Here is a 24355-nt window from a genome sequence, read left to right as displayed (position 1 = left end):
TTTCGAGTCGAATTCAATCTCTACACAATCTTTAAAGGCTATACGGTGCCTCTGTAAAAGTCAGACTTCCTGGAAAATGGAGGTATCTAGTAGTATTAACTTCTTTTGAATAATACTCCTCTCGCCCGTCAATTTAGATGTGGCTTTGCCGGCTTCACCTTCAGGGATGGCGGGATCCGATTGACGTACTCCGTGAGGTGGTGGTCGAGAAATGCCGGCCGGCTCTCGATCTGATGGACCATGTCGACATAGTCACCGAGCCAACGGAGGATGAAAACTGGTAGCCAGGATTGGATCCAGAAATATTGCGTCAGGTGTAGTGAATGCCACGGTTCGGGGCCTTTCTCTTTCTCCTGCCGTTGGAGACGCCGCGATAAGGCAATACGGGGATGCACAGTTTGTATTTCGTTCGTGTGCCAGAACATAGTAATTTGAGAAGGTAAGGTACCAAGTAAATCAGATATATGTATGCACGGAATCCGGAAGGAAGAAGAATGCGATAACATGTTGCGGGAAGATTATATCCTTTCATTCATCAGGGGAAGACGTTCGAAGATTATGCTCCCTTCCTTACGCAGGACCTAGGTTGTGGCTACTCCAAGTTGCTACCTCCCCGAGCTTGTGTTAATCCCCACATGGCGGTGATTTTCCTCATTCGATGTCGGCCATGGCGGTGGTTCGTCCCCCGCTTTCTGATTATCCAGAGTTAGGTGTTATTTCCTTCATTTGCCGTCTATCAGGATTGGTAGACAGTCGTTTTGTCGAGGTCCGTAGTGGGGACGGTGACTTTCCTAGTTAGGATACCCGGTATGGAGGGAAGGCCAAACGACCACTAATCATTGGGAACAGTCTGTTCATAAGTATAACTACTACCTCATATCAAGACAAACCTTACCCATAGGTGTAGTTTTGACACTTTCCGCAACAGGTGCAGACATCTCTATCGAAAGTTCAAATCATCTGCGAGTCAAGCAACACCTATCCCAGCAATAGCCACTGACAACCTTTCCCACAGATTTACCATGACAAAGACGCACGTCGATATGCCACCCCAGGTGGATGCTCCTGTTCTTGTAGTCGGCGCCGGCCCCATCGGAATGGTGACGGCCTTCCAGCTTGCAAAACGGGGCATTCGAGCGGTTCTTGTGGGGCGCAACCTGGAAACTACGAAATGGCCCAAGATGGATATCACCAACCCTCGGTCAATGGAGCTGCTCCAGCGTCTAGGGCTTTCAGAGCGGCTACGAGAGATAGGTTTATGGCACTTTATACTTGGCTTATTAATGGAGCAGATGGCTAATATTCTTTTCCCTCTATCAAGGTGTACCTGCGCAGTTTTCGTTTGACTGCATTTTCAGCACTGGACTGTCTCCTGGGGGACAAGTTCTGGCAAAATGGGTATGAAAGCATCTTTTTTGTCTTCTTCAATCTTGATATTATATATAGCATTTCTTTCAAATACTTACTGGATTCAGGATCTACCGTCTCCGGATCAGCAAGCTGCGCAAATACGAGAGAACCGCGACGGGACGATGCCGCACTACGCCTGGCAGAGATGTTCTCAATCGATCTTCGAAGCCTATTTAAAGACTCTGATCCAAGAGGAGCCCCTGATTGAATCCTACTTCGGGATGAAATTCGAAACGATCACCGAGTCGCCGGAAAAGGTTCTCTCGACTGTAACCAACGTGGTTACGGGAACGAAACACGTTATTGAGAGCCAATACGTCGTTGGCTGTGATGGCGCCAGTAGTCGCGTGCGAACCTCTGCCGGAATCAAGCTTACCTCGTCCCAGATGTATGAATTCCCTACCTACCTATGTGGTGGTCAGATCGGGGTACCGTCCCGTCGAGTATGTATATCGCGTGTTTGCTAACGTGTATATCGGTTTCTGGGCAGATCTGTACCGACACTTCTTGTTCACCTGAAGTCCAGCGACCTTGAAGTTCTTCATCGCCAGGGTCAATTCTGGCACCTTTTCCTGTCGAAAGGGGGTGTGGTGATCAGTCAAGACGAGAAAGATACCTGGACCATCCACACTCCCATGCCTCCCGACACGGACATTGCCGATATCGACCTCGAGCAAGCCGTTTATGCTGCGCTCGGAGATTCGGGTCCTCCGCAGCCGATAAGAATCGACAAAATACTGGTTAGTAGCACATGGAGGGCGAGCTTGGGTGTTGCGGAGCAATTCCGCTCAGCCGAGAAGCGCATTTTTCTGGCGGGCGATTCAGGTGCGGTTGAAATGATGTATTGAATAAATGAGGTTTTCTCCTTACTGACACCTCGCAGCTCACCAGAACATCCCATTCGGTGGGTATGGCATGAATACTGGGATCGGAGATGCATATGATATCGGATGGAAGCTTGCGATGTTTCTGAATGGCCAGGGCGGCGAACGGCTACTCGAATCGTACGAAGCTGAGCGACGACCGGTCGCCGTGCGTAACGTCGCGATGTCCGGTCGACATGCTCAGGTTCACATGGATTATGCGGGGTGGGTTCGGCAGGCACGCGAAGGGGAAGCCTGCGATGATAGTCCTGAAGGACAGGCACTTCGGGAACGCATCCGAAGCCATGTGCCTGCCAACGACGGGGAGAATAGAAGTTTGGGAATTGAGATGGGGTTCAGACTCAGCTCCTCGATCATCCTTTTGGAAGAGGATCCAGGAAACGAGCCGAGGTGGAGTGAGCGGGACTACGTTGCGACTACATGGCCTGGCTCTCGAGTGCCAAATATCATGCTAAGTGATGGAGTGGCTATTCACGACCGCCTTGGACCCGGCTTTACACTAGTCGACTTTACACTTGATGGGGTCTATGCAAATGAATTCAACAGGGTAACCCCCCAGGCCAAGAACAGGCTGACTGTTGTGCATTTGCCCCAGGAGACCACGGCCCGGAAGGTGTGGGAGAGATCTGCTGTTTTGGTGCGCCCTGATATGCATGTGGGTTGGCGCAGTGGGGAGACGGAGAGACCTTAGAGCAAGGAAGACGCTGAGAGAGTGCTGAATAGCTGCTTAGGTTACTAAGAGAATGAGTGAGCCGTATATAGAGTCAATGGGAGCAGATTGCGCGTCCATGAAGCGGACTTGTTCGAGCTGTGTCTGATCTGGAGTGATTGGCGGGCTCTACAGAGTATGCTCTCTACTCGGTGGGTACAATGTACATATGAGGGTATAATAAGGGTCCTATGCTAGATCCACAACATAAGCCCCACAAATCCTGTTTTAACAGAAATCTGTATGCATAGACCCCACCTCCCACCACGCGCAAGCCCTTCGGTCGCCACCGGTTTGCTCCAATGGTGCTCCTACACGTACGCAAAAATGCTACGCCGTCCATCGATCCGGGAAAGCCTCGGGAAGGCCTCATTGTTATCACGAATTCATAGTCAATCAACCTTCTATCAAACCGATTTAGATACATGAATTGTGCATGACATTCCATTAATCCCCATCTTCAGGCTAGGGACACGAACTAATCTCTCGGACATTTTATGTTCATGGAGCACTGAGGCGAGGGAACAGTTTCAGGGCATTACCATATTTGATATTGTCCGTGTCACTGCCCAAATCGGCCTGAGCCAGACCGTCGCTGAAAAACTTGATCGAGGAGACGGGTGCATATGGGAAATCGCTTCCATAAAGGATGTGGTCGGGCAAAGCGAATTTCCGCAGAAGAGGCAGCGCATAGTTCGCATCTGTTAGTGCCAAATCATAGTAAAACATGCGTGCATTCTCGAGAAAGTGCTCGGGGGTCATGGCACAGAGCCCGCAGTCTTTCCCAGCCACCGCCGGACGCACGGCAAGGTAAGGCAGGGTGCCTCCAGCGTGGGAGAGGATGATCTTGCAGTTGCTGTATTCGCGGACGGTATCGGTGGTAATCAGATCGACAGCAGTGCGCGTGGTCTCATGCGGATAGTCAATGAAAGGCTGCGGAAGCATTTTGTTGACGAGGTTGGTATCCACTGCATGCGTAGGGTGGATAAACACCACTGCCGAACGGCGATGCAACTCCTCCCAGATGGGACGGATATCGGGGTGACCCAGATAGTAATTTCCGTTTCCATAGCGGGTGAAAAGTGTCACTCCGTCGGCCTGCAGCTCGTCAAAAGCATACCGAATCGCTTCCAAGGCTGCTTTGGTATCAAGAATGTCGGGCAACGCAGCGAAGAAACCGTACTTCTTCGGGTACTTGTCCCGCAGGCTTTTGGCATACTCGTTGCATTCTTTCGCAAGCTGCGAGGGCTCGGCTCCTTTCAGAATGGCGGGACCGGGCGCGGTCACAGAGAGGATAGCCGTGTCGATATCACAGTCATTACAAAGCTTTTGGTCGGCTTCAATGGACCAAGCGGGTGTGGGGAAACCGGAAGGGTCGCCGCCCACTTTGTCGAGAGCTTTGATCTTGGTCAGCTTCTTTCAATTTCTATATATAGCCTTTTAGTGGAGCGCACCTTGCACGTAAGCGGGAGGGAGAAAATGATGATGTACGTCAATGCGGCCTGCCATTGCGAGGGGTGTTAGCTGGTGAAGGGGCGATAGAGCAGAATGAGAGCAAGATGAGATTGACGAGAGGTGTAGTCATTGTCGTGTAGCTTGGAGGCCACTTATATACCATCACATACGTTGGTAAACTCAAACAAACCCATGGATAGAAACTCTGGGTTGGTCGGATAGATCGGATCCTCCTTCATTGAACCTGGACGGGTATCGGCTTCTTTGAGAATATCTTATCCAAGGTGAGGCTTCCGGTCATTGGAATGGCAATCTCTTTCCATTCATCGCTCGCAGGCGCTGACGATAGGGTATCATCTGGAAAGGTAGATCGAACTAAGAAGCAGGGGAGTGGGCACGGCGAATTCCCTGTCCCGGCAAGCTTATATATTTGTGACATCATGACTCCACTACAGATTTGTACCGGTTCAAACTTCTCCGTGCCGCTACCCGATGCCATTTGAGAATAGAATGCGCGGAATATGACCAGCCTACCTGCATACAGACAGGCAAACCGCTACGTTAGGAACTTAGGGCTGACGCTCCCGTTTAGGCAACTAGAGCCCTGCAAACATAGCAAACCCACGTGCTATCGCGACGTTTCTCAAGGATGGCGATGATAATGGGGCGTTGATTAACAAGGTGCAGTACGAGTAGTCGACTATCACTTTGCTGGTTCTGTTCAATCCTTGTGTCCAGCATTGACAGATATCCCATACTCCCCACTCGTGTGCAATGTGGCACTGGGATGCGGGACCTATCCTGTTACCGCTTTAGCAACTGCCTGCTGTGTAATGTATTTATGTATAAAGTTACATCATTTTACGTTGAGATGTAGAAGGATAAGAAGAGAGGCAATATCAATATATGTGGGAAACTCCCGGTATCCTAGGTAGGCATACCGGAACATTCCTGCTAAGATAAGATTATCCGCAGTGATTTACCGGAGACCTCCTGAATTAAATGGGAACCCCTAGTAAGATTATAAGATATAAAATAGGGTCCTCTGGTGTATCTAGATCTTTCCTTTATTATTATTTTGATTATCAGAAATTAAATATTTTATTTAAGATAAATACAGTGTCTTATCTCGTAATTCCTACAGGTTATAAGCCCAGAGACTTGATTGACTGAGTCCTTTACCTAGACCCCTAGAACCCTTATTTAAGGTTTCTAAAACAGATCTTAAAGCGATTGACTATTTTTAAAATAAATAAAATATTTTAATAAAGTAGTTATAGCGCCCAGAAAGTATACTATATTTTAATTTATATTAGCAGAGAACTACTAGGATTAGATTAAAGATCTTAATATAAAACTATAAATTAAAAATATATTTTATATAATTAGTAATAAGTTCTCTTGTCCTAAGGCCCCGGTATTAACCCTAGAAAGACTAATACTATTTAATATAACTTAGAGAGCTTAAAATAGGCTTTTTAAATAAAAAAATAATAATACTAAAATAATAGGTATTATTTTTGCTTTATTATTTAAAACTATCTGCTATAAATTTATCTATTTCTATATTACTGTAGACCTTGTGAAGGCCCTGTCCAGAAAATATAAAGTTATATATAATATTTAATTTTTTAAAAGACTTTAATCGGTAATAATAATAATTTATCCGTAATATAAAGATATAAATAAGTATATTAAAAAGATATAAGGTTGAATACCTTGGTGCCTTAAGGGTAAGGCAGCGTGAAAGCAATTGGCTAGGGATATCAAACATATAATGTATTCTGCTTAAGGTGTTGTTGCTGGGATTCAGGGGAACCCCCGCGAGAATATATTTTTATTATATATTTATTAGACTATAACTAAGCACCTGTTCTGACTAAGTATTCTTAGAAAAATCCTATATAAATCTTTATATTTACTTCTTTTTTTTGAAGGCCTTAGTCTTTAAAATATTTTATAAAATTAACTAGTTAATATTATTAAGTTTCGCGAGATTATTTTTCTCGCGAAAACTACTGCCTTGCGAGATTACTATACTATATAGATCTTTTTTATAAATATAATTATTAACTAATCCTTTTTATCCCACAGGGACCCTTTGCCTAGTAATCCTTGGATATTAATACTTAGTTTGCTTTTTTTTATAATTTTATAAAAAATATTATCTCGCGAGTTATTTTTTCCTAGGTTCGTAAGTATTAACTGCCTCGCGAAACCTTTAGTATAGTATAATATAGATAATTCTTATAAAGATATATTTTATTTAAGATATTTTATTTATAAAATCTATTATAGTTAGTTTTATAGTTTTTCGCGAATATATCTTATATATACCGCAGACTTATTTCGTGAGATTACTCTTTTGCCTAGGATATCCTGTTTATAAAATCTATTATAATTAGCTTTTTAGTTTTCTCGCGAAGCTAGCCCTCTTATTATAAAGATTTAACTAATATAATTACCTTAATTTATTTACGAGCTTAGTATCTATCTAAAATACTCTATTTATAAAATCTATTATATTTAGTTTAATTTATCTCTAATAAATCTTATAAAGTACCTCCGCGAAGCATCTATAAAAATCTTTTATTATTAAAAAACTTTTTTTAGAAAAAAATAATTATAAAAAAAAAAATTACTTTAATCTTTTTTTTTATTATTTATATAGTATTAGCAGCTTACGAACCTGTTAAATCTAGGTTTATTATTATAAAATCTATTATATTTTACCGCGGTTATTTTTATTATTTAATCCTTTTAAATTAAATATTACTATATTATGCCTTCTATATTCACTACTAAATACCTAATTTTATATTATAAAAAGATTTTTTTATAATTTCTTTTTTTTTTCTTTCTTTCTTTTAATAATTATTATTTCTAATAAATTAGCCCTTAGGAGTTAAGTATGCTTTATAAAATATAATATATAAAATTTATTTTACTTTAATCTTATCTTACTTTTTATATTATTAAAATTTATTTTTTATTTTACTTTTTATATTATAAGACTCTGTTCCTATCTTATTTTTATATCGTGAGATTTTTTATTTTAAATCAGATTATTAATTTCTAGATTTATTTATAAACTTCCTGTATATAATAAATTATAATATTATATTTACTGCTAAAATTTTTTAAAAATATTAATATTATTATTATATTCTTTTTCTATTTTTTAAAAAAATATTTTTTCTTTAAAAAACTTTTTTTTTACAGGTTATTATTCTCTCCTATCTTAAAAATAAGTCCGGGAAGCCCTAGTTTCTGTATTAATATTTATAATTTTTTATAAATAATATATATTAGCTAGATTAATTTTTAATTTAATTATATAAATAATTTATAAGATTTTTTTAGTTATATTTTTTATATTAGCTAGTCCTTCTAGTACGATAATCTTTATCTTATATATACTATACCAGCCGCAGACAAATATACCCTTTATTATAATCCTTTAATAATTATCTATTACCTACTGCCCTGCTAAATTATTTTTAATCTAAATTAGCTAGTTTAGCTGATTAATCTAGTTAGGCTATTTATAACCTGATTCTTTTATTAATTCTATATAATTAAACCCGCGCCTTTCTAAGGCCTAATTAGCAGAAAAACTTAGGATAAAGCCCCGGTACTATTAGTAAACTATATTATATAAGATATAGCCTGTATAATTAAACTACCTATGTAAAGATTATATCCCTTATAAATACTTATTTTTATTTTTAGTTTTTCTCCCTGGTCAGGCCCAGAAAACCTAACTACCTGTGAATAATAATAGATTTAATAGCTAGTGCAGAAACTCCTTTTATATTAAAAAAAAGCTTTATTTACCCGGCTTATTTTATGTGCCTAATATTATAAGAGCTATTTTATAATTTATACTAGAGTATAATCCCTTATTAAATATAATTATAAATAATATAATCTCTCCTAGGGTATTATATCTTAAAATTTTTATATTTCTAGCAGAATCAGGCAAAAATATAATAACTGTTTATATTATAGTATTATTTATTTATTTATGAGTAAGTAAATATTATTAAATAATAATTATTTTATTATAATATATTATTATATTTTTAGTAATATTCTGTTCTTTAAACATGTGAGGTAGTTAAAGTTTTAGTATTAATAAAATAAATCTGTATTATTAAGATTTTTACTATTTTTCTCTTAGAGAAAGATTTTTTTTATTTTTTAATATAAATGATTTTTTTTTATTTATAAACTATTTATACAGGTCTAAATAATATAAATTTATAATAGATTCTTAGGTTATATCTTTCTCGCGAGGATATCCCTTTTACTAAACTAAAAATTCTTTTATTTTATTTCAGGTTTTTTCTGCTTAAAACTTTTTTATATAATATTTCTGGGGCTTTTTATCCTAGTAAGTTATAAAAAATTATTTTATAAATCTTACTTCCGGTATTTTCTAATGCTTGTATAATAGGGATATATAAAATATATTATATATTTTAATCCTTGCGGGGAGTTTTAATTAGTAGGCTTATTTTTTAATTTTTTTTATTATATATAATAATTTTATATCTAATTAATTAAGCTTTTTATTTAGCCACAGGCTTTATTAATTTTTTAAAAATAATTAAATTAATTAATTTTTAGTAAATACTTTTATTTATTTTTTCTGGTTATAGTACTGGGCCTAATACTCGCGAGTATATTTTAATAATTTTTTAGCTATTTTATAAATCTTTTTAATTTATAAAATTTATTTTTATATTAATTTCTTTATTTCTAGACTTTCTCACAAGTCCAGGGTAATTATTTTAGGATATTTTTTAATTAATATATAAAAGAATAATACCTGGGTTAAGCTTTATTAAATATTATTATATATAAATTCTGCGAGGGGAAAATAATTAACTTAATTATTTTAATTAAAATTAATATATACCTGTAAGTATTATTTTAATATATTATTTAACTGCTCTGTCTAGCTATTTATTTAAGAATAATATATAATATTTAACCTCTGTTTAATTCGCAAATAATATATAAAGTTAGATTAAAAGCCTTTTATAAATACTAACCTATAATTAATAATTATTTTTGCAGGTATACTATAAAGTCTAAAAATCTTATAAGTTAGTATTTATATTAATTTTTTCTTGTAAATTATTTTTTTATAAGAATAAAATATATTATCTTAATAAATTAGTTTATAATTATTAATATATAATTAAAAGAGACTTGTGAACCGCCTATTATAAATAAACTTGCGGGAAAATCTGTAATAAAATTTATTATTATTTATTTTTAGATCTTCCTAGGAACTAATAATAGTTCTAATAATTTATATTATTTTTTATAAATCCTCCGGCCTTTTTAACACTCTTTATAAGCTATATAATATTTTTTAATAAATATTATTATTTATAACTAGTAAAACTTTTATAAAATTAATTTATTAGTTTTTCGCGAGGCAAAGTATCTAGTAAATAGATTATTATAAAATTTTATTAAAATAATTAACTTTAATTTTAAATTATCTGAGATATAAAATTTATTTTTCTGGTATAACTAGTTTCTGTGAGATTTTTATTTTATTAGTTTATTTTTTTTTTATTTTTATAATAAATAAATTTTTTAGACTTTATAAGCTTTTAGTAGATCCTCTGTATAAAAGTATTTATTTAAAATAACTAGGGAATTTTCTTTAATAGTTTTTCTAAAGGATCTTTTTAGTAAGGTCTTTTTTTATAAATAACTTTTATAGCTTATACTTATATTTTAGCCTGGTTAGCTATAATAATTCTTTTTATAAGGATTTTTTTTATAACTATCTATTTTATCTCTAGATCTAAAAGATTTATAAGCTACTAGAGAGCTTTAGTATTAAACTTTTATATATTTTTTTAATAGGCAGATTTTTTATAATTAGGTTTTTATAAAAATATATTTATTAGGTTTTTTTTTTTTAGATAATATTTTAAAATAAAAAAAAAACTTATAAGTCTTTATATTTATTATATTTACTTTTATAATAATTCTTTTATAACAAAATAATATAATATATTATAGTCTATAAGGACTTTAATAAGATACTTTGCCTTCTCTAGGTAGTATTTTTATTTTTTAAAGCCCTTTATTATTATAAGTAATTTTTAGTTATAAATCCTGTAATTCTGCTCTGCAGGAATTATTTTGCGAGAAAAAAAAAATAACTAGTCTTTATTAACTATTTTTATTTAGTTATAAGAAAATTATACTAATTATATAAATAAATATATTTATCTCTATTTATAAGGGTAAATCCTTATAAAAGTAATATATAATTATTATATTTATAAAAGTTTCTTTTAGATTTCTAAAATTTTTACTTATATTTATAATTAAAAAATCTAGGCTAGACTTTCTCTTCTCTCTCTTTAGGAATTTTTTAGTTATTTTAATTAAAGCTATAGCTAAACCTAAGAATTACCAGATAAATCTTTAATATTAGTTTATAAACTTAATAAATTATTAAATATTATAAATACTTTTTAGTATTAGCCACTTTATAATTATCTAGACTCGCGAAATTTTTATTTAGATCTTATTTTAGTTAATAATAAATCTTAAGAAGTTTATTTTTATTACCGTAAATTTATACTTACTAAATTTTATATATAAGCCTGCTTTTTATAAAATTCAGAAAACTTTGCGGATCTATTTTTTATAATTTTTTAGATTTTATAAGTAGATTATAATATTATTTAAATAAATTATTATAAAATTATTAAGATAATCCTAAAATAGGCTATTAATAAATCTCTAAAATATTACAGGTATATTTATTAAATTAAATAATATTATTAAATACTTAAATAGTCTGAATTTTGTTCAGAAAGCTGTTTTTTATTTATAGCCTGCGGCTATATAAATCCTATAATAAATATTATAAAAATTAAATTATATAAACTATAATACTCCGGCTAGTGTGTTAATATACTTATTAATCTTTAATAATAAATAAGTATTTTTCGCGGATATTTTATTTATATCCTAAAAATCTATATATACTCGCAAACTTTTATTTTTTTTTTATTATAAATAGTACTAGTACTCTAATAAGTAACTTTAAAGTCTAAATTTATTTTTATTTTAAATTTTTTTAAAGATATTTTTATAATATCTTACTCTTTACAGGAAATATTTTATAAATTAGACTAATTTATAATTTAAAATTTTTTATAAGATAAATCTTTAAATTAATATTTTTATAATACAGAAGTAAGTTCTCTGCGAGATTTTCTAAGAAAACCTCCGCGAAATCTTTTAATTATTTTAGGATATTTTATTTTTCTAGTTCTGCTGTATTAACCTGCCAGATATAGATTATAATTAGCTAATTAGATTTATTTTTTTTAAATTTTTTTATTTATTTTTCCGCGGATACTAAAATAATATAGACCTGATTTTTATAGGAAAATTCTAAATAATATTTATAAAAGTAAATAATAAATTCTTTTTAAGTTATTTATAATATTTTTAAAGTTATTTCTGATATACTAGGAGATATTATCGCGAGTCTTATTTAAATTTTATAATAATTTTATAAGTTTTCTAGCTTTAAATAAAATTATATAATCTTTTATAAAAAGATTTTATAGCTGTTTATTTTAATTATCTTAAATTAAATAAATAATTTTTTTTATTCTATCTCTTTCGCGAGATTAAGGGGTACTAGATTTATCTCTATTCCGGTATTAATTAATATCTCTAATAAGTTCCCTTTTTTTTACTTAGGTATTATCTTATTTTATTTTATAAGGCCTTAGAATACCAGCTATCCTTATAGTTTTATTAAAAAAAATTTTATAAAAAGTAGTTTCTCTGGTCTTTTTCTTTTATTTATCTGTAATAAGCTAATATCTCCTACTAGGAGGCCTCAGAGTTATATTAACTTTTTTAATTAATAATTAGATATTTTATAGCCTAGCTTGCTATAATTAAAATATTTAACTTATAATAAATTATCTTATTTCTTTATAAAATCTATTTTTTTATTAGATGACTTTCCCCGCAAGATTTTAGATAAATTTTTCCGCACCTGGTTATTTTTTATAAATCCTAAAAACCCCTATCTTAAATAGTTTTAGCTTAGATTTAAGTTTTATAAACTTAATTACTAGTTTTTCCTAGGTCCTAGTTAGTGGCCTTTTATAAAAGGATATAAATATAAGATTAATAAAATTAACTTTTACTTTAATTTCAGGAATTCAGATTATTTATAAATTTTTTACTTAAAATTTTAATTAAATATTTTATAAAATAAATAAAATTATAAGTAGTTTATTCTTTTTATCTTATTTTTAAGCTCGGACTTGGCCTTTTTTTATTTTTAAAAATAAATATAATTATCTTTATTCTCGTGAGATTTAAAATATAATATCTTAAACTAGATATTTTATTTATAATTTTTTAGATTATTTAATTAATTTTTTAAAAATTTATAAAAGTCTTTTTATTTTTATAAATAGTAATTATCTGAAAAATTACTCCTCTAAAAATTACTTAATATATAATCTAAGTATATAACTATTATTTTTATTTTATTTTTATTTTTTTAATTATTTATCTTTATAATTAATTCTTATCCGGTAACAAATACTTAGTAAATAATATAATTATATATTAAATATTACTTTTTTTTACTAGAAAACTTAATTTTTAGGCTAGACCTTTTTTTTATAAGAAAAGTAATTTTTTTTAAATTTTTTATTTAACTATATTTTTTAAAAAATAATACTAAGATATACTAGAGTTCCTAAAGTTTTTTTAATAATATAATTTATTTATAAATAATTTTTATATCTAGAGTTAGTAATTCTCTTACCTGTGAGATTTCTAATTTATTATTAAGTAATTCTTTTTTAATAATCTTATGAGATTTTATTAGTTCTGGAATTTCTTAAGTTTACAAAAACTCTTTTTCGCAAGTTAATTTAATAGGTGGTTAAATATTTTATCCGCGAGTTCCTCTCTTTTTACTAGCTATTTTGCTAACAGGCCGCCTTAATTAGATATAAATAATAAAATTATAAAATTAAATACCTTAGTGCCTTAAGGATAAAATAGCGTGAAAATAATTAGTTAAAAATATTAAATATATAGTATATTCTACTTAAGGTGTTGTCACTGGGATTCAGGGGAACCCCCGCAAAAACATGTTTTCATCATGTGTTTATTAGACTATGACTAAGCACCTGTTCTGACTAAGCATCCTTGGGAGGATCCCATATGGATCCTTACAAAAGATATCCTTAGCGCTAGATTATTTTAATAAAAATTTAAAGAAAGGAGTTATCCTTAATAAATTAGTTTATACTTAGTTTTTTCTTTATAATTTAGAAGAAACATGGCAGACCTTTTTAATCTTTTATTTTAACTCGCGCTTTAATAAAAATACTATAATTTATACAGAGGTGTCTCAGGTCCTGATTTAGGAAAAAATATATATAAAATTTAACCAGAAATTAGTAAATTTTATTAAGATTAAAACCGGCAAAAAGCTTAGCAAAAATAAGGATAAAAACTAAAAAAATAAGAAAAAAAAAAGAAGAACTTTAAAGATTAAAAAAATAATAATAATTTAAAATTATTTCTGGAATACTCTTACTGCAAGAAATTAGACTATAAAAAAAAACTATTAAAAGAAATATCCTGAGAAAATCCCTTAATAAATAAAAGATTAATTAAAAAAGCAGAAGTAATAAAAAAAAGAAATAAAGTCCTCTAATACTTTGCTTAATAATAATATTATTTATATAATTTTTAAGAGAGGTAGCCCTGGTAATTCGGAAGAAGAGATAATTAAAATTAATATTAAAAAAATCTGTTATATAAGCTAAAATAACTGGATTATTAATTTAGGATTAATCTACCACTTTATTAATAATCCCAGCAACTTTATCACAGGGACTACATAGTTATTCTGCTGTAAGATTTGTACAGTAACAGGTTATTTAACTTATTTAATATTTATTAGAGATATTAAATTACTTTTTTAATATTTTATAAAAATCTGAAAAATAATTTTTACTAGTGTTCTCTACCTCCCAGAGGTGAGAGTTAACCTGATAAGAATTATTAAAATAAATTAAAAAAATTTTAGTATTAATTTCCTTCTGAATAAAGTTATCTTTATAAAAATATCAGATAAATTAATTATTAAATATAAAAATATTTAAAAAAATATTTATATTATAAGATTAGCTAGGGATTATAATTTAAATTAGACTTTATTTTAGTAAAGTAAGACCCCTTTTATAAAAGAAATAGTTAAAATTCAGTATATAAATTATTAATCAAAACCTTACTATGTTTGAATAATAAAGAAAACTTATATTAATTTTAGAATATAATACTATTAATTTATTTATCTTTTAATCAAAAATATAAAGTGTTTAAATAAAATAGTTAATAAATTAGATATTAAGGGCTTTATTATATTAAAATACATCTATAAGCCCTGCCAAAAAGCCTTAATAATAATAAAAAATAAATAGAAAGTAATAACCCCTATAAAAAAATATAAAGATTATATTTTTATAGATTTAAAAGATAGTTATTTTAATATACCACCTGCCTATAAAAATAAAACAAAATATTAAATCTTATTTTATAATTAATATAATAGATTTGCTTCAGTTAAATTTTTAAAAATAAAAGATTAAACACGCTTAGTAATTCAGGTATACACTAATTCTAAAAAAACCACAGAATATCTAATTTAATATTTTTATTCCGATAATAGCAAAAAATTCGCTAATTATAAGATGTTAAAGTAAGTAAAAAAACAAAGGATTAAGTAAGAATTTGCCTCTGTATATACTTATAACTAAAATTTGCCTATTAAGCACCTTTTAAGAATTATTCTTATAAAGGTCTATATTATTTTAATTAATAATAATTTACTCTGTTATTTATAGGCCGAGATAATAAAGATAATTATTTTTATTTATAATATCTTATCTATTTATAATAAAGAATTAATTTTATATAAAATTAGAAATAATTAGAGGCCTAATATTAAAAGATTAAAAATTATTAACTATAAAATTATAATTATTATTCTCCTTAAGATCCAGTCTCATAAAAAAATAACAAAAATTAACTTTAAAATATTTAATATAAGACTTATTAAATATATATCCTTAAACACGCAGTATATTATCTAGATCCCTTTAATAAAGGAATTAAAGCAGGTCTGTAATATATAATTTAATAAAAGATCAGACCTAGACTTATACAGAACACCTAATAATAATTATAAAAGTTAAAAGATATTTTTACTAATTAATTTATTATCCTGAAACTTTTATAAAATTAAATTAAATAATAATTTTAAAAATAAGCTTGTTTAATATTTTTTTAAGCTAATACTTATTAATTATATCTTTTTTCTTATCTCTAAGTTACTGGTGGCAGACCAGCTACTAACTACTTATTTTTTTTATAATAGTATTTTTTTAATTAGTAATTATCACAGAAATTATAATAGAATAATTAAATCTTTTTTATTTAATAAAGCTATCGCCTTTCCACACAAAGATAAATAATAGAAGACTATAAAATCAGAATTTAATAATCTAGTTAAATAAAAATTATAAAAACTTATAGATCTGCCCCCTGGCTATAAAGTGTTTTACAGTTATTAAGTTTATAAGCTAAAATTAAATATTAATAATTAAATTTTATATTTTAAAGCTAAATAAATTACTTAAAGTTTTATACAGTAATATAAAATTAATTTTTAAGACATTTTTTCGCCTATAGTATACTTAGTAATTATCTAATTATTTTTCACCTTAATAGCAGCTATAAACTTTAAATATTTTTAGAGAGATATTCTGCTTATATTTTTATAAAATAATTTCTTTAATAATAAAACTATTTATATAAAGTAATTAAAAAAATTTAAAGATAATTCCAGATATATTTATTAATTGTTTTAACTGCTTTATAGTTTAAAACAAGCCGCGCGGGTATGGTATCTCACTTTATAATAAAATCTAACTAAGATAGGCTTTTTCCTGATCTCTGTAGATAAATATCTCTTTATTAATATAAATAGAACTTTCCTAATTATTTATATTAATAATATCTTGACAGCTAATAACTATAAAACTATTAAAAAAATAATAGTAGTTATCTGAGATATTTTTGATAATACTTATTTTCAGGAAGCTGCCTACTACCTAAAAATAAAAATAAAAAAAAATAGAAAGAAAAGAATATTTAAATTAACTTAATTTATATATATATAGCGCGTTTTTAATAATTTTAACTATAATTTAAATAAAACCTTATTTACTCCAGCCTGTAAAAATATTAAATTAATTAAATTAATTATAGAGAAACTGAATTTTGACCTTCTAAAATAATATTAGAAGTTATTTAGTTTAATTATATATATTACTTTATAGACTTGCCCTAATATCTTATTTAAAACCAGATAATTTATATAATTTACTTTAAACCCTAATAACTTATATATAAAAGATTTAATTTATTTTCTCTGATTTTTCTGATTAATAATTAATCACAGTATTATTTTCTGCTTATAAATTAAAGATAAAGAGGCAGAAATAGTAAAATAATTAAAAATAATAAAAAAATATATAGATACAGATTTTGCCAGTGATCTTAATATACAAAAATCTATTATTAACTTTATTTTTATATTAGCTGGTAAACTTATTTCTTAGATCTTAAAATTATAAATTATAATAAGCTTATTTATTTATAAAGCTAAATATACTATAGTCAGTATAATAGATAAAAAAGCAATTTAGATTATTTAGATACTTAAATTAATCAGTTTTAGTAATATAAGGCTAATAATTATTTATACTAATTTAGAACCTGCTTTAAAACTTATAAAGAACACCCAGATATATACCCAAAATAAATATATTAATATTTAAACCCACTAGATTCGCGAGATAATTTAATATAACGATATTAAACTTTAACACTTAACTATAGATAGAATAATCACGGATATATTAATAAAGGTGCTCCCGTATATTAAATTTAAATAATACGCTAAATTAATAGGTATTAAATAATTACAGTTAAATAAAAATATTTAAATAAAATATTTTAGCTTTAAAATAATTATTATTTTAAAAGGATATATAGGAAACTCCTAGTATCCTAGATAGGTATACCGGAATATTCCTATTAAAATAAGATCATCCGCAGTGATTTACCAGAGACCTCTTAAATTAAATAAAAACCCCTAGCAAGATTATAAGATATAAAATAGGGTCCTCTAGTATATCTAGATCTTCCCTTTATCATCATCTTAATCATCAGAAATTAAACGTTTTATTCAAGATGAATACAGCATCTTACCTCGTAATTCCTACAATATACCTCGCCTACTTTTACTATATATTGTATCATTCCACATTAGAGATAGTTAGGCAACCGTTCCAGCGCCGTTACTAGTCTTACTGTCTAAGTGTCTGTGTACCTACTCAAGTACCTATTTACCTGTCTGTCTTTCTATACTATGCGACTTTAGCTCTAGTGATAAATGCGACTCAATACAACCGCTCTATCAGAGTGAAAGTGCTTGTATTCAGGAAGGTGGTGGGGGCCGACTAAATACAGTGTAGGCTCACGTGAATAGCCATACAACCGGTAAGCTTCAACATCCAGTACTACTACACTAAACACACAAGCAGGCAGCTCAGCGGTCAATCTAGCAGGCACTAGGCAGTTAGGCAGTAAGTCTGATCATAGCCACAGAACCGGCACCTAACTAGTTAACCAAGTCACTCTGGTTATAAAATAAAATTCGTATTTCTTCGCAAGGGCTGGCCGTACTTCGGCAGCCCCACACAGACTCCGGGTATCTCCGGTTTTACTCCGCAAATCCTGCCGCCCCGTGGGATCCGTCATTCCTCCTCCTAGACCTACCTGGTAGATTATGTCGCCCACTGCCCCCCGTGAGAGGCAGCGCCGCCCCAAGACCTCCCAAGACGAACGACAATGTTCCATTTGCTCGCAAACCTTCAAGAAGGCCGAACACCTGGCCCGCCATATCCGGTCGCACACGAAAGAACGCCCATTCACTTGTGACGTATGCGGCAAGTTCTATGTCAGACAGTATGTGAGCCATGTATACAGTGTAGTGTGGTGTGGTACGACCTGGAGCGAGAGAGCTATATTAATTAGTCCTATAGAGACACACTATTGCGCCATACAAGATCACATCGCGTGAATGCTCAGCCAGCTAGACAGACTAGTGAGGGCAATAATGGGTCCGTCGCGGAATGGAGCCCGCTCGATGACACGAGTGACCATCAGGCCTGCATGATCCAGCCATCCAACGCTGCACAATCAGCATCATCTGCTCCTGAGCAGGAGCAGATGCTGTTGGATCTCCCCCTCCCACCTATCCCGGATCTTCCAGCCGAATTGACGGCGTCGAAATTGGACGCATCAGTGGAAGACGTACCAGTTCAGCAGAGCCAGAGTGATCAACCCACGAACGACCATGGTGACGCCGTGATGCATTGGCCCTTCACGGAGATGAATGATATTCTCACATCTGAGACAAGCCCGTGGGAGACACTACCAGACGGACTTAGAGAGCTCGACTGGATGCCATGGTTAACAGGGCCTAATTTTGATCTTGATGCACTGAATCAATCATTAATCGAGACGACCGACATCCAAACAATGGATCTCGTACGAAACCCAGACGAAGCACAGGGGCCAATCCAGAGACGATGGCATACCTGCTCCGAGTCCATCATATCATCTGGTCAGACGACGCCAGATCTTCGGCGCCCCGGCAGCAGTGACCGTGACCGCGGTCATATTCACATGATCCCAGACGAATCATACCGGCAAACGCTGGCCGAGAGTCTTCAACAACGTGTACAGCCAGGGATTTTGCCATCCACTGGATTCTTGGTAAGTGCTTTTTTCTTACCCGCGTCTAAACTCAGCCAATTCTCACCTCTAACTAACCGTATTGATAGGACTTTTGCCTTCAAGCATATTTCAAACACTTTCAACCCATATTTCCCCTCATCCATGTGCCCACATTTCGTCCGTCGAAAAAGAATGCCCTTCTCCTCTTGTCCATCTGTTCCATTGGTAGTCTGTTTCTGGGGTCGCCGCGAGCAGTGGCTCACGGCATAAGCATGTTTGAAAGGCTGCAGAAGTCAATCCTTGCCTCGGTATGTTATGCTTATTGAGATAACTCATGACTGGAAAAGGTGGGCATCTTACTGAGAGTCCATTCAGTGGGATGCACATATAGCAGGGACGGGCGACTCATCCATCAATCCGCTGCAGGCTTCCGCGATAGGTCAAACATTTGGCCTTCTAGTCGGGGTAGGCGCACTATTTCACATCCCTCTACCGCAAAGTGCCTCCTACTGACCGATCTTTAGAGACCCAAAGATCTAACGGGAATCGAGGTGTTCCATGGTAGTATAATTGCGGTGAGGCCCACGCATTAAGCGGTTAGGTCACGAACTGATCGACAAAGTGGGCACGCAGCGCAAAGTTGTTCAAGGTAGTCAATGAGGCTACCAAACCCTTCAATATAGAATGCAGTGGTGAGGAACTAGAGGCATCATGGAAAGCATGGGCCCGCTTGGAGGAAAAGAAACGGTACCATTCAAAATAACCGCCATACAACACAACACTAACGACGTCTTCCCTAGTATTGTCGTAGGAATCTACATCCACGACGTGGAACTGGCTAAGCTGCACAATCATGAGCCCATCCTACGACATGCCATTGAGAAGATCCCAAAGCTATCCCCGCTAGGCGTATTCACAGCGCCCAACGCAGTAGCGTGGAAAAAGCAGCACCTTCTCACACAGCAACCAAATCTCATCCCTCCCTCACCACCGTCCACCGACCCCAAGTCTCTGTTAGTCGAAACCAAACCAACCAACGATTTCGAATCGTACGCCATTTTAGAGTCCATCGGATCATTGGCTCTGGAGGACCGAGGGTCTGCTGGCATGCAGCACTCAGCAACAGTCGAAAAATGCCAACGGTTACTCATACAGTGGTTCTTACAACGGCAGAATCACAACACAGAAAATGCCCCTCCGTCTAGTAGCACAACCGCGGATCCCTTCTGCCTCCGCATCCTTTGGCATTCAACCTTCATGCACCTATACACACGGTTCGATGACCTGGAATGCGAATGTGGCCGAGAAGGCGAGATGCTATCTCAGCAGAAATCCACGTATGCCGCATCCTGGGCCAAATCAACAAATGCCAAGCGTGCGCTTCTGCATGCGGCTTTAATCCAGAGAGAGTTCCAGACGCACGCGCTAGGAGCAGAGCCAGCCATTCACGTCCCAATGGCACTTTATTATGCAGGGCTAGCCTGGGCCTCTTTTACTCAATTTGGTGCGAGTGAGGACGCTCATATTGATCGTAACGCTGAGCATCTCGACTCCCCCGAGCTGAGACTCCTTGGGATCAACCAGATGAAGTTCTTCGCCGAAGTTATGGGCAACATCCAAATGGGAAGACCGGCGTCAGGCCCGCTGTTCAGGGCGATTGATTTGCTTGGGAAAATCAATCATTGGAAACTGTCGCAGAATCTTTCCAGTACCCTACTAGGGTTTGTGGAAAATATGCCGGATTTATTTTGATTATTTGGCTAGGCAATATTTTCATTTAAGACAGAGTTTGGTCCTCCGAGATGCTTGTCGGACTAAATTGTACTACTATAGTATATAAACCGATAACAATTTGCAGGTATCGCCTTCTCAAGCTTGGAGGAGGGTGTCGGACAGCTCGTCGACTGATTAATATTGATCGCTTACATGGCGAGAGCTTTTCAATTAAACTTATATGCCGCTATCGAAAGGTGTCTAGGTAGCTGTCGTATACTTCCCCACACGAGCTGTAAGGACTGCGGGGCCTATCTGACTCTCGAAGCACATACGTCAAGTTGACAGTCCCCACCTGCCCGGCTACAGAAACTTCATCGTGTTCTTCACCGTCGCCATACCTCCCACCTCGACCTCCACCACATCTCCATCCTGCAAGAATTCCTTTCGGAAGAAGCCCACTCCCGACGGGGTGCCAGTCATGATCACGGTGCCCTTCCTCAGGGTCGTCCCACGCGACAGATGACTAACGATCTCGCGCACGCCCCAAATCATATCACTGGTATCGGTTGTCTGCTTGACGTGCCCATTCACCTTGGTGACCAGGCTCAGCTGCTGCGGGGCTTGTACCTCTTGGGCGCTGATTAGAACATGTCCGATGGGGGCGAACTGATCGAACGACTTGGCGTAGCAGAATTGACCCCCCGACGCCTCGGGGAGCTGGAAGTTGCGCGCCGAGAGATCATTCCCCGCGGTGTATCCGAGAACGTAGTCGAGAGCGTTCTCTGTAGACACATTCTTCGCATCCTTGCCGATGACGACGGTTAACTCGCCCTCGTAGTCGAGGTGGGATTGAGCGTCACGGTGGATGGGGATGGTTTCAAAGGGACCGGCGAGGGCGTCGGCGGGTTTGGTGAAGACTGAAGGGTAGGTCGAGACATTCAACTGTACAGGTCGTTGACTCAGTGAAATGGTTCTGTGTGCTTTGGAAGGGGAGGGCTTACACTGGCCTCCTTCGCGTGTTCTTTGTAGTTGAGCCCGATACAGATAACGACGGGAGTACTTGGGATAGGTGATAGAAGCTAATTGATTGTCCATTGTGAGATTTGAGTGAGAGTGGTTGCAAGGCTAGCATAACGCACATCATTCACGGTGTAGACTTTGTCTGTCGAAAGCAATTTGTCGAAGGGAGTACCATCGAACTGCTGCACCGTATACATATTACCGTCGGTGTTGATCAGCTCACCGTAATGCGTCTGATCGCCGACTGCGAATCGAACCAGCTGTTTGAACGTAGCCATGAGGAGTAAATGGAATCCGGGAGAAGGAGAAGTATCCAGCAGAAAGGTTTGAAATAGAATGGATGTCAGTGGCCTGCACGATGATGGACGGCCGGACTTGTCACGCATTTTGATCCCGGCGACGAGCGGGTGGGATCTATGCCACGATGTGGGGACAATCGCAGAATGACGGCACCACAACTGACGCTTATAAATACCCTACCCAGTATGAGAATAGGCCTTTCCAGCTCTCGATGGCTCATATCAGCAGAAGTCATCATTGCAAACAGCCAAACATGTCCCCACCGACAATCTCAGCAAGTCGCGGAGGCACGCTGCCCGACACCGAGGCGATGGGAAAAGACCAGGAGTCCCAGTCCAGCTGGCTGCAGAAGCGAAGCATTAGCGCGGAGACTCGTATCAATCTCAAGAAGCTATCACATGTCCGCTACCAACACCCCAACCTAGATGAGATCCATCAGTTCATGCTGGACTTTGGACTTCAGGTTGCGCACCAGACCGCCGAACACATCTGGTACCGCGGATACGGCCCCGATCACTACGTGTACTATGCGCAGAAGGGTCCCCGCAAGTTCCTGGGAGGCGCCTTCGAAGCGGCTAGTCTAGAAGACTTCGAACGGTAAGCAACCGCACGTCTGACAAGCAACGCCCTATAAAAACCCGTCACGCTTATCAGGTCCCAGAGCAACGGCTTTGCCCAACGCCGGTCCCGTGCAAGAGCTGGCAGATGCTCCAGGCGCTGGCTCCCTGGTGACAATCACCGACCTTGAAGGATTCCCCATCAACGTGATCTATAACCAGGAGCCCATCAATCCTTCCCGCGAACAGTCACCACGAGAGAAGATCGTTCTGAACTTCCCGAGCGAGAAGCCCCGTGTAAGACAGTTTAACCGATTTGAACCCGGACCAGCTGCAGTTTACAAGGTAAGAACCCAGGATCTCAAAATGCCGCGGGGATAGAAAGCTAACTCTGCCCTTCAGCTGGGTCACTTCGGCCTTTCAACGCAGGATTTCGAGTCTCAACTCCAGTTCTACACCTCCACCTTCAACATCGTGCCAACGGACTTTGTCTATATTGAGCAAAATGGCCAGCGAATCCCCGTCACGGTGTTCATGCATCTTGATCTGGGAATGGAGCCCGTAGACCACCACGCGTTCTTCCTCGGCGCCAACCCGAAAACATCGCGCATCCACCATTGCTCATTCGAGGTCCATGACTACGACACACAGCAGCTAGGCCACCAGTGGCTGGTCGAGAAGGGATATCAGCCAGCTTGGGGAGTGGGTCGTCATGTGCTGGGATCTCAGATCTTTGATTACTGGTGGGATGTCTCGGGCAATATGGTCGAACACTACGCCGATGGTGACTTGGTGAATGCCGACACGCCGATTGGATACGTGCCTGCTGGGCCGGATTCGTTGGCGATTTGGGGGCCTAAAGTTCCCGCTGCGTTTCTGGAGTAATGTATAGCGGTAGATGGTTTTATAGGAGAGAATTGAGTTATTGAGTTCTGGTTTTGGGCTCTCTGACACCGTTCGCCGTAAATCCGTATAATGTTGGCGGTGTACGCTAAGCCTCCAGTTCTTCGAGTAGGTCCCACATTTAGCAGGGCTGAGGAATCTGGACCTGGACATGGACCTGGTTCGCGGCCGTCTGTTCCGATCAGCCACTGCGGAGGAGTTCGTGCAGTTCCCGCTATGTGCCAATCGTCCGGAGCCCCGTGGGTACAATGACCATCTGTGGGACAGCCTCGGCGGAAGGAAGCATGTCGTTCTGAGAGCCGACCGTTTCGTTTTTCCGGCCTGCAACAGCGGCGATGAGCTTGAGAATGAAGCCAGCAGAGTAAATTCCATGTTTTCCTAGGCTATATAGATAATGCATATAACTATGAACAGTGTATTACACCACATACTGGACCGCCGTAATTCCGGCCCCGTCACGGATAGATCCCGCATCGCGGACAACTTATCTGAGG

The 24355-nt window shown here is 35.1% G+C and overlaps 6 protein-coding genes across 6 annotated transcripts; 3 read left to right on the top strand and 3 right to left on the bottom strand.

Annotated features, from left to right (window-relative positions):
• Positions 1-1022: 1022 nt before the first annotated feature.
• On the top strand, positions 1023-2985 carry P170DRAFT_424397 (monooxygenase; the record flags this gene model as incomplete). The annotated part of the gene is made up of 6 exons (XM_024847566.1): positions 1023-1254; positions 1322-1398; positions 1476-1798; positions 1833-1853; positions 1901-2235; positions 2294-2985. The coding sequence occupies 6 exons, from the start codon at positions 1023-1025 to the stop codon at positions 2983-2985; spliced, it is 1680 nt and encodes a 559-aa protein (XP_024705271.1).
• Positions 2986-3504: 519 nt separating this feature from the next.
• On the bottom strand, positions 3505-4512 carry P170DRAFT_454644 (amidohydrolase family protein; the record flags this gene model as incomplete). The annotated part of the gene is made up of 2 exons (XM_024851460.1): positions 3505-4400; positions 4458-4512. 2 exons carry the CDS (start codon positions 4510-4512, stop codon positions 3505-3507), a joined length of 951 nt encoding a protein of 316 aa, XP_024705270.1.
• Positions 4513-8902: 4390 nt separating this feature from the next.
• On the top strand, positions 8903-21175 carry P170DRAFT_508237 (uncharacterized protein; the record flags this gene model as incomplete). The annotated part of the gene is made up of 8 exons (XM_024854547.1): positions 8903-8908; positions 18410-18591; positions 18669-19404; positions 19473-19673; positions 19741-19830; positions 19890-19940; positions 19988-20112; positions 20166-21175. 8 exons carry the CDS (start codon positions 8903-8905, stop codon positions 21115-21117), a joined length of 2343 nt encoding a protein of 780 aa, XP_024705269.1. The 3' UTR covers positions 21118-21175.
• A 266-nt stretch (positions 21176-21441) lies between these two features.
• On the bottom strand, positions 21442-22379 carry P170DRAFT_354206 (fumarylacetoacetate hydrolase family protein; the record flags this gene model as incomplete). The annotated part of the gene is made up of 3 exons (XM_024844016.1): positions 21442-22023; positions 22083-22160; positions 22221-22379. 3 exons carry the CDS (start codon positions 22377-22379, stop codon positions 21442-21444), a joined length of 819 nt encoding a protein of 272 aa, XP_024705268.1.
• Positions 22380-22654: 275 nt separating this feature from the next.
• Positions 22655-23843, top strand: P170DRAFT_354853 (trihydroxytoluene oxygenase; the record flags this gene model as incomplete). Its single annotated transcript, XM_024844062.1, has 3 exons — positions 22655-22998; positions 23063-23303; positions 23361-23843. The coding sequence occupies 3 exons, from the start codon at positions 22655-22657 to the stop codon at positions 23841-23843; spliced, it is 1068 nt and encodes a 355-aa protein (XP_024705267.1).
• A 139-nt stretch (positions 23844-23982) lies between these two features.
• Positions 23983-24335, bottom strand: P170DRAFT_473538 (uncharacterized protein; the record flags this gene model as incomplete). Its single annotated transcript, XM_024853055.1, has 3 exons — positions 23983-24033; positions 24109-24239; positions 24293-24335. The coding sequence occupies 3 exons, from the start codon at positions 24333-24335 to the stop codon at positions 23983-23985; spliced, it is 225 nt and encodes a 74-aa protein (XP_024705266.1).
• Between the last annotated feature and the right edge of the window lie 20 nt (positions 24336-24355).

This window comes from Aspergillus steynii (genome assembly GCF_002849105.1).
Source record: "Aspergillus steynii IBT 23096 chromosome Unknown P170scaffold_3, whole genome shotgun sequence".
NCBI lineage: Eukaryota > Fungi > Ascomycota > Eurotiomycetes > Eurotiales > Aspergillaceae > Aspergillus > Aspergillus steynii.
The sequence above is the reverse complement of the archived record's forward strand: the minus strand, read 5'-3'. Positions and strand labels throughout refer to the sequence as shown.